The sequence below is a fragment of the Carlito syrichta genome, unplaced genomic scaffold (assembly GCF_000164805.1).
Source record: "Carlito syrichta isolate Samal-C Ts95f unplaced genomic scaffold, Tarsius_syrichta-2.0.1 Scaffold103930, whole genome shotgun sequence".
In the NCBI taxonomy this organism is placed as follows: Eukaryota; Metazoa; Chordata; class Mammalia; order Primates; family Tarsiidae; genus Carlito; species Carlito syrichta.
Genome location: NW_007048026.1, coordinates 1,762 through 17,941, shown reverse-complemented (window position 1 = coordinate 17,941; position 16,180 = coordinate 1,762). Strand labels below are relative to the sequence as shown.

The 16,180-nt window shown below is 44.5% G+C and overlaps 1 protein-coding gene across 1 annotated transcript in view; it reads left to right on the top strand.

Annotated features, from left to right (window-relative positions):
* LOC103268135 (FERM and PDZ domain-containing protein 2-like) overlaps positions 1–15,699 on the top strand; it is a gene marked incomplete at its 3' end in the record, with an annotated part of 99,589 nt that extends 83,890 nt beyond the window's left edge. The window contains exons 16-20 of the mRNA XM_008065687.1: positions 7,887–8,097; positions 13,420–13,520; positions 14,640–14,732; positions 15,380–15,487; positions 15,583–15,699. Of these exons, the coding sequence (XP_008063878.1) occupies positions 7,887–8,097; positions 13,420–13,520; positions 14,640–14,732; positions 15,380–15,487; positions 15,583–15,699 (630 nt within the window). The remainder of the gene's footprint in view (positions 1–7,886; positions 8,098–13,419; positions 13,521–14,639; positions 14,733–15,379; positions 15,488–15,582) is intronic.
* Positions 15,700–16,180: the final 481 nt, after the last annotated feature.

The following is a 16,180-nucleotide window of genomic DNA, read 5'->3' as shown; positions in this document are numbered from 1 at the left end:
ATGGGACCAGTGTCTCTGAGGGGCAGGCGTCCAGAGCCTCCCTGAGTGACCAGTGGCTTGGTGATGATGAGAGACGATGTAGCCAGGGAGCTAGCTGAGACCTGAGACTCCCACGCACTCGGTGGAACAGTAGCAGGGGGCTGCAATTTCGGTCCCCAGGCCTCGGACCAGCGCTTGCTGGTGGTGGGCTTGAATCGCCAGCAGGTGATGCTATCCCTCGCTCCAGATGGTCTTTATCTCAGCTGCTCACCCGCCCCTCAGGCACTGACAGTGCGATGTGGAATGCCTGCTTCAGCGGTGGTGGTGGCTGGGCCACTGGCACAGGCAACAGTGGCAGCGGTGGTGACTGGGCCACTGGCACAAGTGGTGCGATATGTAATGGCCGCCTCTGTGCGGTGGCTGCCTTGGAGGAGGTGGAGAAGGTGGCAGCTCAGCTGCCTTGGAAGAGGGGGCTGCGGCAGCTCAGCGGCCTCGGGGGGGCGTGGCGGCACCTACGCCACCTCGGGGGTGGTGGTGGCGCCTCCGCCGCCTCGGAGAGGGGGTTGGCGGTGCCTCCACCGCCTCGGAGGAGGCCACGCCGGCAGTTCCAGTGCCTCGGAAGAGGCCGTGGCTCGCTCCAGGCACTGGCGGTGCAATGTGGAGTGGCTGCTGGCCGGGGCGGTAGCCACACTCACCACAGTAGCTGCCCAGACCTTGGCGATGTCTCAGCAAAGTCTACTGTCGAGCTCTGTTTGAAGAATAGGCTGCAGACGATGGGATCCGCAACCTCCTGGGAGAGAATCAGAGTCTCTTTGCATTCTCCTCGGTGGAGAGTTTCACAGACAGAGCTGCCCCATTGCCAACTTGCCCCAGACTCTATTTATTTATTTATTTTGAGTTGGAGTCTCACTCTGTCACCCAGACTGGGGTGCAGTCGCCACTCCCGGCCACTGCAGCCTCGACTTGCTGGGCTCCAGTGATCCCTCCCCTTCAGCCTTCCAAGTAGCTGGAATTACAGGCATGTGCTACCATGCCCAGCTGATTTTTTGATTTATTGTAGTGATGAGGTTTCGCTGTCCAGGCGGGTCTCGAACCCGCGGGCTCAGGCAATCCACTCACCTCAGCCTCCCAAAGGCGCAGGATTACAGGCTGAGCCACTGAGCCAGGCTGGGCATCATTTATTAAAATGAACATTTGGAAGCCTTCTAAGCATCTGAAAATAAAAGAGTGGTTAAATACATCACAGCAAGTCTATATAATTTTGACAGTAAAATCAATTTTTGGAGAATGATGACGTGTGAAACTGTACATGATATGGTGCTAAGAGAAAAAAGCAAGTATGAGACCATATCTATCACTGTCTGATGACACTTTCAGATATTTTTAGCACTTTCTTCAACAATGGAAATATCTGCACTGTTCAGTGTGGAAGGCACTAGCAACGTATCTATTGTGAACAAAAGTTCTCCAGAAAGAGATTTGGAAGAAAAAGACTTTATTCTACTGAACAATTTGCAAACTGGAGAGAGGCAGCCTTCTGTATAAAATGAAGGGAAGGTTTGGCATTTATAAAATTTCCACCCAATCTCCCAATCAGGCCCATTTCTACAGATGAAGGAGTCAAACTCGCTTAGTTCTGAATGTTCAATGCAGTTTAGTTCTGATTGTTTGATACAGCTGAGCCCTGATTGGTCAAGACAAGTGAGCTCTGATTGGTTGGTTCAGCTGAACTCCAACTATCCCAAAGTTAAATAGAGGTGTGTGTTTTCAGGAAACTCAGAGTACTTGTGTGACCTCTAGTCAGCAAGTGGCCAGTTGGCTGTATTTTACATTTAGATCCAGTTAGCCTCTTGGGATCATCTTGAAGGATTGGCCCTTTCAGTCTCACATTTATTCACACGACTGAGCACTTGAAAGGTGGAAAAAGAACTGAGGGATTAAATATTTAATGTTATTTAATTTTTGTTAACTTAAATGGCCACATGTTCTTACTGTATTGGAGAGCACAGATATAGATATATGATACTAATTTGGTTAATATTAATGTGCTATAAAACAAGAAAGAAAGAATATAGGCATGAACTGCACCAAAATATTACTTATTATTTTTGTGAGTTAGTCATGTAGGCATGATTCTTTTCTCTGCTTTATATTTTTCAATATCTATTAAACTTTCAACAATGAACATGTATTACTGATATAATTAAGAAAGAAACTGTTGGTTAAAATGTGGCCAAACATCATAAAAGACTAGTTAATATTTATTGAGCATTTAGGAAGCGCTACAGAGCTGTTTACTGTTGTTATTACTACTTTACCCTGGCATTATGCTAAGTGCTTGCATGAATTATATTATTTATGCTTATAATAAGTTATTTTCTCAAACTGCAATTGCCAAGTGGTCCTGTGAGGCAGGTACCAGTAATATTGGGAGGAGGAAATTGAGGCTTAGAGAAGTTAAGTAATGTGCCAGCTGGTTGGTGAAGGGAGTAAAATTTGAACCTGTGGCTCTTGGGACCCAGAAACTGCATTATGGCATTTCATAACCAGCCAGAACATGAACTTTAGTGCTAGAGAGACTTGGCTTTGAGAACTGACTTTATCACAGTTGCTGCTGAACTCCAAGCATTAGTTCTTTGGTCATACAAGGGGACATTATGATGTGTTGGTTTACATCCTTCATATTCAGAGCTTGGTCCCTGCATATGCAGCATGTACATCAAATAGGATTTGTACTAATGCACCCAGGCCCATCCCAGGCCAATTGAAACATTTAAAAAAGAACCTAGGTGATTTGGATGCACGTAAAAATTTGGGAAGCACTGGCTTGAAACGTGGCCTTTTGAGCCCAATAGAATTAGGAGAGTGCCACTCACTAGCTGCGTGACTTTGGGCAGCTCACTTCCCTTGTCTAAGTCTTAAAGTCCTCATTTGAACATACAGGCCATCTTGTAGATTTGTGTTGTACTTCAGTGGGATAGTGTGTGTAATGTTTCTAGCTCGATGTCTGGTGTTCAGTGCTCAGGGTGAAAGTAGTAACACAGCCTTTGCTTCCTGAAACCTACTATGGCACTAGAATTTGCAGTTTGAGAAAACAGTCTACTATGAGCAACAGTCATCTATTATGGGGGTTTTGTTCAGTGTCAACTAATTTATGTGAGAGCTGTGTCATTGGGTCCTGGGGGCTAGCCCAGGAGTTCAGATCAACTGGGAAACAAAGAAGTTGCTGAGCTTTCGGATGCAGAGTCAAACACAGAACATAAAGGTAGCATATTATTTGCAGCAGAGCCAGATAAACATATAAACATTTCATTGAAATCACAGGGAGGTTTTAGGATATTTCCAGGGAGCTAGAGATGACAAATATAAATTAATTATAACTGACTTACCTGCTATTGCTGAGAACAGCATGTGAAACACCATCAATATTGCTTTTATTGCCTAGTTTCAGTGCCTGTAAACTATTTATAAAGACTCCATAAACTCACTTACAAAATTAGTCCTTTTAGGCCAGTTTTGCTCATAAGAGACTGTTTTTCTTAAATTGCAAATTCTAGCATCTCAGGAGTTTTCAGGAATGTAACATTTATTTGCATTAAAAGGACTACTTTAGACAATTTTTCCTTGCCTTTAAAAATATTTCTTCATAGTAGAAACTGTGTCTGCTGTCACCATTTTCAATGATTGCATGCAACTGAAAACTGGCCACCTCCATCTGATGATCGCATACTGTCCTCAAGCTCAGCACACCCACAGTTGATCTCTTCCCCCCCACAATTGCTTCTGCCATGCTTTTTGCCTTGCTCAAATGAGATATCCACCCTCCCTGCATCTCTTGTCCCACCCCTCTGTCATCAAATGCTGCTAAACCCAAAATTCTAAATCCGAGAGACCACCAAAGAGCCAGCTCCGATGCAAACACACGGGGTTCTTTATTCAGGCTCGAGTCTGGGCGCACAAACTGAAACCGACACAGCGGCTCGAGCTTGAGAGCCCTGTCCCAGAGCAGCAAGCAGCTTATATGCACAGTTACAAGGGAGGGGAAAGAACTTTAAACTTGTTCTTCCATGATTGGGTAATTTCTCCTAATGGGTACGGGGACGTTTGGGATTGGTTGGTTTGTATGGTTGCGGGTCGCGGCTGACCGGGCTGACCATCAACGGTCAGGCAGGCAGGGTGGAACCGGTTGGGACATCTGGAATGTGAGATTACTAGGGGAGTGGAGCAGGAAACGGTGCCAGAGGGTCTGCACCGCGGCTCCGCGGTTTTCTTTTGGTATGTGAACTTATTTACCAAAAGTATACTACTGGGCTTGGGTGGGAAAGCAAGCATACATCTGAGTTTTTAAAAACAAGTTTCACTATACATTCAAAATAAGCTACAATCCACAAGTTTTAACACACAATTATGAACTAGATGGCCCTTGAGCCCCTCAATGCTCTCAAGTGGGCTTCCTGCAGGGACTCATGACCCCTGCAACTGTCCCTCTCTCAGCCTTCAGAGTGTCCTTTCAAAAGAACCAATCCAATCATGTTCTTCCATACTGAAAACTGGCTAATGGCTCTCTGCAGGAAGAAGCCCACAATTCTTGTAGAATGGCATGTCAAGCACTCCCCAATCTGGCCCCAAACCCTGCCTTATTTCTCATCCTGACTCCTTCCCTCTGCATTCTGGCTTGCGGGCTGCGGAGTACAACCAGGAGGCTCAGGTTCCAGGGCTTTGTGCTTAGCATGGCTTCTGTCTACAATGCTGTTCCTAACCCCTTTCAGGTTCAGATCACCAAGATAAGCCCTATTCTCTACAAAGAGGTTTTAAGGATGACCTCTTTCTTGAAGGCTTTCCTGATTGACTGCCCCCAGGTGACTTCTGAGGTCGAGTGCACCACTCCCTCCTCTGTGTAGACCTCTGTCTTCTCCCCTATATTATTTAGCCACTTTTATTTGTGGATTATGTGTGTCTCCAGTCTGCAGTAGACTGGGAGTTCCATAGTAGACTGGGAGATTCATAGGGCAGTGACTGCCTTGGTAGCTCCAGCATGGACCAGATGTGTGTCAAGCAGGAAGTGGTTAATACATGGTTTTTTGAATGAATGGGTGGATGACTTGTGTAGAAATACTGTCATTTACTTAATCCTTCCCATTTTTGATATTCAGTTTGCTTTTTATTTTCAACATTACAAATAATATTGCGTTAACATTATTGGAAGTAATATTTTTTGATATCTCACATCATTTCTTTAAGCTAGATCTCAGAGGTGCAATTGTTGGGTAGAAAAGGTGGTGCATTTTTAAGGTCATTGCTATTTTCCCAAGTGCCACATCCAAGCCCAGTGTCATCCTGCCTGTTTCATTGCAACTTTGCTGGAATAGATATTATGTTTATCTCTGTTCATTTTATAGGTAAAAAATGAATTCTTACTGCTGTTTTATTTTGATTTCTTTGATTATTGAGAAGTTGAACATTTTCCAAGTGTTTCTTAGTCATCCTTCTATGAATTATCTCAATAAGCATATTACTTCATAGTTATATTTGGTTCCCTGGGGAGAAAAGCAAATCATTGAGTTTTTACAAGTAAATAATTTTAGGATTAAATTGGGCAGGATCTGTCAGTCCTGCAGAAGGGGGCCCACAGGCCTTTGCTCAGCCCTTTCCCACAAGGCTCTACGGATTCACAGTGAGCAGCCCAGGATCTCATCCTGCCTCTTTTTACCTCGTGGCCCTTGGCTCTGAGTGTCTCCTGTGCCCTTGAAACACTGAATGAAACTCACTTGGACTTCAGCCTTTGACATCTAGACAGATTCAGGCACTTGTCAGTTATTTCCCTGGTGCCAAAATTATGCTGTGAGTTGCCTATGGCCAGGGAATAGAAACTCTCCTTAGCTTGCCAGTGGCTTTGGGGCATTCTTGGCAACCCTTCCTTCCATTCTTGAAAGGCTGTCAACTCTTGGTTCTCCTACCTTCTAACAGATCCTCCCTCCACTGTTTGCCCAACCAACCCCCTGAAGCTGAGGCCTAGTAATGAAACTAGCACTCACCACCAGCCCCACTAGCCCCACCAGTTCTGCAGCTGCCTGCTGAGTTTGTGATGCTAAGTGCTTGACATCCAGTGCCTCACTTCCTGACCTTACCAAGTGGTCCCTGTCCTGTACTGACCTCCCTCCTCAGTTTTCTGATGCTCTTTAGCTTCTTACAGCCCCTCGGGACTCTCATCCCCGGTACCTTCAGTGAGCCCCCTGCTCCTAAGGGACAACACCTTCCTATAAATCCAATCTTTGTACCGTTTTGCTTCAAACCCACTCAATCTCTCTGAGTTAAGAACCCTGCCTCCACTGTCTCTACCCAGAATATTTCCCTGTGGGTATTAACATTCATCATGATTAAGTCTAAGGTCACCTTCCATTTGGAACCTGGTGAACAGAAGGCTGGGCATACCTCAAACAAATCTCCTCTGAGGCTATCTTTGCCTTTGTGTCCTTGGCCACCCCCATTTTCCAGCATAGACTGTGGAGTCTTGCCCTACCACTTACTAGCCTTGGGACTGTGAGCAAATTATCAACTCTCTCTTTGCTCCAAGATTCCTCGTGTGTAAAATGGATATAGTAATAGCTACTGCCCAGGTTGTTATAAGGATTAAGTGAGACAATGCAGATAATGTGGTTCCCACTGTGCCTGGCACATAATAAGCATTTGGCAAATATTAGTAGATGATGTCGATGTTACTATTGTTGCTATGTGTCTGAACAAGTCAAAGCCCTGGTGTAAGACTTTGTGCAAAAGCCCCAGGCCATACTCAATTTACTTCTTTTCCTCCATTCTTTCTTGCCTAATGTATGTGAGTGATGGTACCATGATGTTTCAAGCACACAGAAAGTTCTCAAAAAGTATTTTTTAAAGGCTAGCTTTTTCAGTGGGCACAGCCATGGCAATGAACCAGACATCACTGTAGGAAAAAGAGGGGAGTCTAAAGAAATATATGCCCATGGATACCCTTGCAGTGGAGGAACTTCAGTGTGTTTTAGGTGTGTATGTGTGCATGTGCGTGTACACACACACACACACACACACACACACACACAAAACAGGAGTCACTCCATCACCATGTGGTGTCCAACCATTCCTTCCTTCTTGGTTTTAACAAGGCGCAGATGGTCAGAATATAGTCATCGTTTTTATTTTTCAAAATACTAACTCGGCTTTGTGTAAAACCTCATTAATTTAAATAACCTATCATCAAATCCCAATTTTTCAATGAACAATATGAATAGTGAAGTGAAGAGTCACTCACATCCACGGTCTCAAGTACAGGACTTCATCAGAGTCATTTGTTGAACCTTTCTGCATGAAAGGAGAAAGGGTGGTGTCAAACCTGGAAGCCTGATATATCGCATACATATTTCAGGAAACAGGATCTTACAGTAAATATCATTACGAGGGCAAACAACGCTGGTAGAGATTAAAGATTATACTTCACAGGGCAGAGCCTTATCTTGGGAGCCCAGATGATTTGGAGACCCATTTGTTACAACAATGTTGGGGAGGACAGATCTGTGAAAGCAGAAAGCAGAAGGGGATGGGGCAGCTAATTTTACAGGAGGTTGTCCTGGAGCCTGACATTCCCACAAATGTTCTTGGGTTAGCAGCATTAGAACAGGCTCCTTGGCTTGGAGTCCTGTCGGCTACAGGGGGAGGGAGAGCATCTTGTCACTTCCTTCTTCTGTTTCTGAGGTTTCTTTCATTAGCAAGTGTTAATTAGGAAAATTTGCATTCTCAGGGATAATCACATGCAGTAAAAGAGCAGCAGAAAAAGAAAGGGGGAAGAGAGACTGGGGCCCATGATGTTTTGGCCACAAGGGCCGTGGATCCAGCATCATTCTTATGTACGTTTATCTTTTTCTCCCCAAATTCAGACCGTGATAAGTTTGTGCAAATGGCCAATCTGAGTCCTGCACACCAAGTCCAGTCCAAGCCTCTCATTTGGATTCAGAGATTGTCACATTCAGAAAATGAGTTGTTGGCACCCAGGCTGCAGGGCGCAGCAGGAGGCCTGCTGAGTACCTCATTGGATAACTTCAACGTGGAAACCAGCAAGGAATCTGGGGCAGAAGCCCTTGGGGGCAGGTGGGTGTGGTACATTTGTTCTATGGGCCCAAACTACCATGTGCTTGGCACTCATCTGTACCTAAAGAAATTGTTTAGAGGATGTCAGGTGTCTAAGGAAAGTGTATGTTCATTGGGTAAGTGCTATGTGCTAAGTTTATGTTAAACTCGCTAGGACAGATATCTTGTTCTTTCTACAGTGCTGCTCCTTTTGGTGGAGAAAGGACTAGGTGATCATATGAAATTGAAGAAGACAAATAAACAAGTTGCAGTAAGCCTATTTGGCTGTTTCTTGAGCCAGATACTGTTCTAAGCATGTGTATACATCAACCAACTTAATCTTCACAATTCTGTGAAGTATCTTTTCTTCTTCCCATATCACAGGAAAGGAAAATGAAGAATTAGGATTTAAACAGTTGCAACTGGCATTGGAACCTGGACTCCTAACCTCTACGTTATGCTTCCTTCCCTATTGATGAATTGCTTGTAATTTAAATTTGTATGCGAAAGTAATGAGCTTATAAATGCAACTTGACATGCTAAAACAATGATTCATAAATTTCAAAATAGCCTAGAACTTGGATTGCACTTGCATTGCAAGTTATATAAATAGTACAGATTCACAGGCAGCATATGACTAACGCAGGTTGCTGTAGGAGCTATATTTTGGGATGAGTTATACATCTACTTCAGCAAGAGGGGATGAATGATTCATTTGAACTGAAATTCTATGTATCTATGTATCTATCTAATCATCTTAAAGCAATACTTATAAAATTTTTGCCCCAAATTCTGTTAATGCAAATGTGCATCGCTATGCTTCACAAGCTAAATCAATAATGGTGAAACAAAATAGTTTTGGGCATCTACTGCTGTGAAACAAACTATCCCAAAGCACAGTGGCTTACAAAATCAACTGTATTGTTATTCCCCTTCATAATTTTCTGTTAGAAATTCAGGCAGAGCTTAGTTGAAGGATTTTTGTGCTTCTTGTGGTATGGACTGGAGTCATGACATGGTATTCAGCAGGTGCTAGACTAGTCTGGAGGATCCAAGACTTTACTCACATACTGGTCTGTTGGTGAGGAAGGTTGGAATGCTGTGTTCGCTGGATGATTCTCTTTTCCCATGTAGTCTCGGGCCCTCTCCATGTGGAGTCTCCAGCAATGTTCTGCATTACAGCTGGACTTCAAGCACCTAGGAGAGGCTGTCAGTCCTCTTAAAATCTAGGCCTGAAACTAGCATGGCATCACTTCTACCATACTCGTGGTTAAAATAGTCACAACTCAGCACAGATTCAAAGGGAGCAGAAATAGACTCTATTTCTTGATGTAAGAGTGTCCAAGGATTTGTAAAAATCTTTCTTTTGTCACCCAAACAAATGGTACTTTGTAGCACTTTATTGTTTAAAACACAGAAGAAGCTGTGGCTTACTAAAGGCCACTTTGAGAATATGTTGCCCTCAGAGCATCCTTCCTTAGGATAGTGGGGCTTCCAGTGACCTGCCAGTAGTCATGCACATTAGGGGCTTTGCAGCACTGTGTGGTGGCTGGCCTTGAAAGGAAGCTGAATTGGAGCCTTCTGTAAATTCTGTTACTCTAATTTGAGTTTACAAATGCCACTTTTTCACAATCCTTGATAACTCACTTCAGAAGTTACTGGTAACCCTTGGAAAACCTAAGAACATGCCTTTTGAGTCCCTGGCCACCTGAAAGTCCCTGCCCAGAAGCACAAATTGAGACAAATAGGGTGCAGGTGTGTTTTTGTGGAGGTGATGCCAGGAAGAAGGAGTGAGTGGGAGAATGAGTTAAGGAAGGCAGCAAAGTCATGATGACAAGGTTGGTGGTGGTGGGGTTCATCCAGGTGGCTGTTGAGAGCAACCAGGGCTCAATTCCACTGAGAAGTGTCTAGAGACCTCCTGAATCATCTGCCTGAAGGACATGAGAGTGGATACTGCATTCCAGCAGTCATTCCCCTCTGGTTGAAGACTGTGGGAGGTCTTGACTCTTCAATACTTTGGGGTAAGGTGGGAGTAGTGGAGGTGGGGAGAAGGCTCCTAAAGTGTGCAAGAAGCTGTAGGGCAGAAATACAACCACATGCGAGGCAGGACACTGTCAACACTAGCTGAGCCTGAACTTGTGTGGAGACACCCTCAACAGCTATGGTCAGAGTCTGAGGTGGGTTGAGAGCTGTGACAGTGATGAGGATAAGACATCCAGCATTTCTGCATGGTGCAAGGATGATTCCTGAAGGGCTCCTTCAGGGTTCTGAAGCAATTCCAGGTCATAGAAGTCAGTTATCGATACCTGCCCAGCTGTCTGGTGTTGTGTGATTCTGAGCAAGTTATTTGACACACCCATGCCTCAGCTTCCACCCTTGTCCTGGGTGGCCACAGGGAATTAAGCCATGTTATAAAATACTGAACCTGGGCTGAGTCTGTGGTAAGTGGCCTGATGCTGGTGCCTTCCCCTTAGTCTCTAGGAACAGAAACCCTTTTACAGGGAACAGAATGGGATAAACATGTAAGGCAGACACAGGCTCAGCATTAGGCTCCCTTGAGGGTGAGGCAACTTCCAAGCAAGGGGATAGGGACAGGCTGTGTGGGGGATGTGGCATCAGATCTTTAGGGACAAGTAGTGTTTGTGCTTCCTCAGAGGGAGGGAAGAACGCCATTAGCAAAGTCCTTTTTACTCTTTCTAGAAAAATTATTCGAGTACCTACTGTATGCCATCCCTGGTCCAGGTGCTGAGGACAGATACAGAGAATAGGACAGGCAAGGTCCCCACCTCATGATGCCCATAGACTGGCTGAGAGTTGGCGAGCACAGGATTTGTGTGGGAAAGTGTGGGCTATGCTGCTGGCCTGGAACCTGGGGCATGTGTCCTAGGACTGTCTGGAGGTGCTGACACTGAGGAGGTGGGACCCCATTGCCTGCCATTCATTAGCAGTTATTTACTCAGCACTCCTCAATGGAGATGCCAGTGGGAGCCAACCCTGAGGTACCACTCCTGCCCTACCCTCCTGCACTTAGAAATTGGCCATGTGTTTCACGTCACTTCTTTGATAAAACTTTTCCAGACTTACCCAAAGAGCAGGTTCCTCCACACCCTGGATCCATTAGGACAGTCTCATGTGTCCCCTACCACCACCACCCTGCCCACATGCTTTTATCTGTCTGTGCTGTTAAGAATAGAACTTTTGCTGGGCTCGGTGGCTCAGCCTGTAATCCCACACCTTTGGGAGGCTGAGGTGAGTGGATTGCCTGAGCCCGCAGATTTGAGACCTGCCTGAGCAACTTGGCAAGACCTCATCTCTACAATAAATCAAAAAATTAGCCGGGTGTGGTAGCGCGAGCCTGTAGTTCCAGCTACTTGGAAGGCTGAGGCAGAAGGATCGCTGGATCCCAGCAGGTCAAGGCTGCGGTGGCCAGGAGTGGCCACTGCACTCCAGTCTGGGCAACTGAATGAGGCTCTAACTCAAAAAAAAAAATAGAACTTTCTGAGGACAGCATTGTGCCTGATGTATCCTCAGCTCTGAGACTGGCATGCAAAGGCTTTCACTAAATGGATATATTTTTTAGGTGGTAAAATACAGATAGCATAACATTTACCATCCCAACCAGTTCAGTGGCATGCAGTCCATTCACATTGTTGCTGCCATCACCAATTCACAGAACCCTTTTCATCTCTCCAAATGGAAACTCTACATCCATTCAACACTGACTCCTTGCTTCCCTTCCCTGCAATTCCTGGCAATCACCATTCTCCCTCTGTCTATGAAGGTGGCTACTTTAGATACCTCATATGAGTGGAAGCATATTCAATTCATCCTTTCGTGATGGTCAGTCATTGGCTTTTGAACAATAAGTTGTTGCACGTATGGCCCAGATCATATGGACCATAGAAACCCAGTCACAGAAAAGCCCTGTTTTTTTTCCCAAAGGCCCACTCATCCTTGGAGGATGGGCTACAAGCTTCCTTGTAGCCTTTCTTGGCTTCTTCTAGGCTTCTGGGATTTCTTCGTCCTTTGAACCCATGAGAATCTGTTGATGCTTTTCCCTGGGCTCTTTGATTGATGTGAAAGGCATCTGCTCCACCTCCCACAGCAGACTGGGAGCCACCAGAGGGTGGGGATCATGCCCAACTCACAGTTTTACCCCCAATGCCTTGCCAGCCCAGGCCTAACACTGAATGGATTCTCAGTCAGCTTAGAGTGATCTTGCTGCAATGCCTAGCACAAACAAGAGCAAAGTCAGAATGAGGCCTCATTCATTCCTAACCTCCAAAGAGCCGCTCTGTACTACATCTCATCTCTTCACCAGCTTTTCTCTGCTGTCTCCCCTGTTCTTCCCTTTTTGACCCCAGCCCCTCTGAACACTGCCAAACTATGTGCCAAGAGCCTCTAGTGTCACAGCTCTGAGGACACGGGGAAAGGGTCCACGGAAGCTGCCCACGCCAGCATCCCCTGTGATGAGCCAGCTGCTGGAAGCAGTGGGGTGGATGTGGGATCACTGAGGGTGAAGACAGTCTGGGAGACCACAGGCGAATGAAATCTGCTCAGATGTTTGACGATCCTTGAGGCTCAGAGTTGGCCTTTTCCAGGGCTCTGAGACCCACAGTTTTGCTTCCATTTTTCCTTCTCACTCTTGACACTGCTCATCTCTGAGTATACCTTATTTCTGTGCAGAACTGATCCCCAGGACTGAATCCCCACTTGATTCATTATCTACCTAAGTCCTAGAACATTCTTTGTTTACTAGAATGTTGCTTATGCCGCCAAGGCCAGTTGAATGCATGAATGCTTGTTTGCAACATGGTATGATTGGGGGGCACACAATAAAAGCCTGTGCAAGGACCAAGCAGATGAGTGACTGTGTGGAGCCCTCAGGAGGACATAGTAGGTGGGGTTTTGGAGTGTGCTCAACTTGGATGAAGGCCCTCAGCTGTAAACAAGAGCAAATGGCAAGACATTGGGACCTACTAAGAGTACTGGTGGCTTTACACTTACTGTCTTGTTTTGGTGCCATCACAAGCCTAGGAAATAGAAGTAATTCTCATTTTGTGGTTGAAGAAATGGAGGTTTTGAAGGGTCATATATTTACCCAAAGGTAAATACCGGAAGGCTCATATGAAGTCTGAGTGACCCCAGTGTCCTCTCTGAGACATAAAGACCCTAATACCATTCTTCCTGGTGTCCTCTTGATAACAAGATCAGCCCTTTATGGGTCTAAAGATTGGATAATTGGACATGAGGCTACCTTCCCCAGGTCACTGTTCATACTCAGAAATGCTAAGAAGTTGCCTCCTAGGGTACTTTATCTTACCTTACTGCCTTTTCCTGCAGCCGCAACACTGGCCGGGAGCAGCTGGAGAGCACCTGTTTGATTCAGAAGCCAACGACTGGTGACCCCCTCTTTGGGCTGCCTGTTCAGAGCATGCATGCAGGTATGAGCCAGGCCATGGCCAGATTTGGAGTAAAGAAGCCCTTATATAGGAAACTTGTATTACATTTTTTGCCACCACTTCATTTTACTTCCCAGACAATAGTCACAATCTTCCTGTTTTTTCTTATTGCTTTCAAAACTACCTATGGTTGGGAAGAGGACTGAGTCAACATTTGGCTTTGACTGGAAACGTGTTAGCTTTGGTGAAGAAAATCACAGCACTGTGGCCCAGAAAAAAGAATATCTACTATGGAGTGGTGTGCTTAGAAAAATGCACATTCCATTCTAGATATGCTTCTTCATGCAGGCCAGAATATCACTTCCCAGTATTTATCAGAAAATATATGCAAGGTAGATAGTATTCCCCTCTGTCATGGATCCACCTGGAAAGTTCCCAGTTGAATGTAAGTTATGACAAAGAGACTTTATAACTAGGGAAAATATTCACACTTGATCAGCATGAAGCCTGGGGGCTGGATCTGGAATATTACCTGACAACTCTTATCATGAACTGTCTTCCAGGTTCAAGATGATATTGGCAGGTCATCATTTTGGGATTTTCCCACATGTACTGTGGCAAGGTCTAGAGTGTCCACCTCAGGACTCCAGCTTTCTGGGAATAGCCTCAGAGTTCTGTTTGGGTACCACAAGCTAGGGAAGAACTCCAGGGAACACAGGCTGGGCTTGCAGATCCCATCACTTGCTGATTTTTAGAGGCCTGAGTTGGGAAAGCTTTTCTGTCTCATCTCTGGTCTTTAGTTTCATTTTTGTTTTCACTGCCAGCAAGTACATCTCTGCACACTTTCTCTCTTGTCCCAAGACCAATGCAGGAAAAAAAATGCTATAGTTAAGTCATACAAAAAACAAGCACCGTGGGCCACCCTGCCCTTGCCTCTCCTTTTTAAGCCCAATCTTGACTGACACTGACCTAGTGAGGCTCATTGGAGGTGTGTGTTCAGTGGTTCTTTCCTAATATTGCTGGGGCATTAAATTTGAACTATGTTTTCTGGGGTGTGTGCATGAGAATGTGTGTGTGCATATGTGTGTGGAACACTCTTTTTGTATTAAGTTCCAAATAACTTGAGGGAAAAACATAATGTGATGCTCTAATTCTACCTAGGGTTGCAGAATAATAGGGGGAGGAGCTTTACAGCTGAACCAGGCCAAGAAATCGTGCATGTGGCACTGAAACGTGATCCACATCGTGGTTTCGGTAAGAGGGTTTCTCACATGTCTCTACCACTGGGCAAATCAGAGAGGTGTATTTTTTCTTTGGACTTTTCTGCTCCCCTTTCCTGCCCCTCCTCTCCCAATTTGCCCTTTTCAGCGATCAGTTCTACTTTAATTAACCCTAAAGAGCAATGAGACTTTTGTTTCAAACTTTTGGGCCTGAGACATTTTTTGAGGTATAGAAAAATTTTTTTCTTCCTTAATGTAACAACCTTTCTCTAGTATATTTAGATTCTTAGTGATGGAAAAGAATAGTCAATCTTTGTCACCTCTCAATATTGAACACATTTCAAGATCCCCCAATCTATGTAAGAAACAAGACACTGAGACAGGGTACTTGATTAACACCACTTCTTTTCTGTGTCTGATTATCTACAGGAGCAGAATCTAGTGCATACTGGTAGGTTGTGTTCCTAACTTTAGCTGTACTCACAAATGGGGAGCAATCCACTGTTCTCCATGTATCAGGGAAGAGGAGAAAGTATCCTCTATTTGAGGATCAGAGGACCTGGGAGTAAATATCAGCTAATGACACTTGGTAGCTGTGTGATCTCAAACAAATAATCAAACCTCTCTGAACCGCAAAATCTTTAAATATTGTTTATTATTAAATATCATCTTGGATTACAGGTTTTGTCATTAATGAGGGCGAGTATGTAGTCCAAGATGGCACTGGCATTTTTATATCTTCTATTATACCTGGGGGACCAGCAGAAAAAGCTAAAAAGATTAAACCAGGTACATCTTCTTTTTAAATTGCCAGAGATGCTACTTTAAGGAATCACTCCTTTATATTTCCTTGATGGGATTATTGACATGTTTGACTTTTCCAGGAGGACAGATCCTAGCTCTGAATAACATCAGTCTGGAGGGCTTCACATTCAACATGGCTGTTAGAATGATTCAGAATTCTCCTGACAACATAGAATTAACCATTTCTCAGTCAAGAGGTATGTTTTAACCTGCTTTCAGAAGCTGAAGAGCCTTCTCTATTTTCAGGAGCACATTCTTACCATGAGGTGATACATCTGTACATGTGAACTGTCTTTTGTATTTCTTTCCTTGTGGTAGTGGTTTGTAAAGAAGCAATGCAGTGGTGCAAATCAAGTCACTTTGCAGTTTCAGGGGCAGAATGGGCTCTACTGTTGCTTGTTCTGCTGAAAGTGAACAACATATTCTAATTCTTTGTTAGATGTGACTGGGTACAACCATTGTGGGTTTTTTTTGTTTGTTTGTTTTCCCCCCACTCTCCTTGCATGACAAGGAGGATGCTTTTTTTTTTTTAATAGACAATAGGAGACCACATGTCAACTCATTTAATTCACTTGTTATTGGATATAATGCTTTTGAGCTTTAAACTATTATTTTATTTTGAAAAGCATGAAGTTACAAGAACATTAAATATACAAAGGTTTGTAATTCAAGACATGG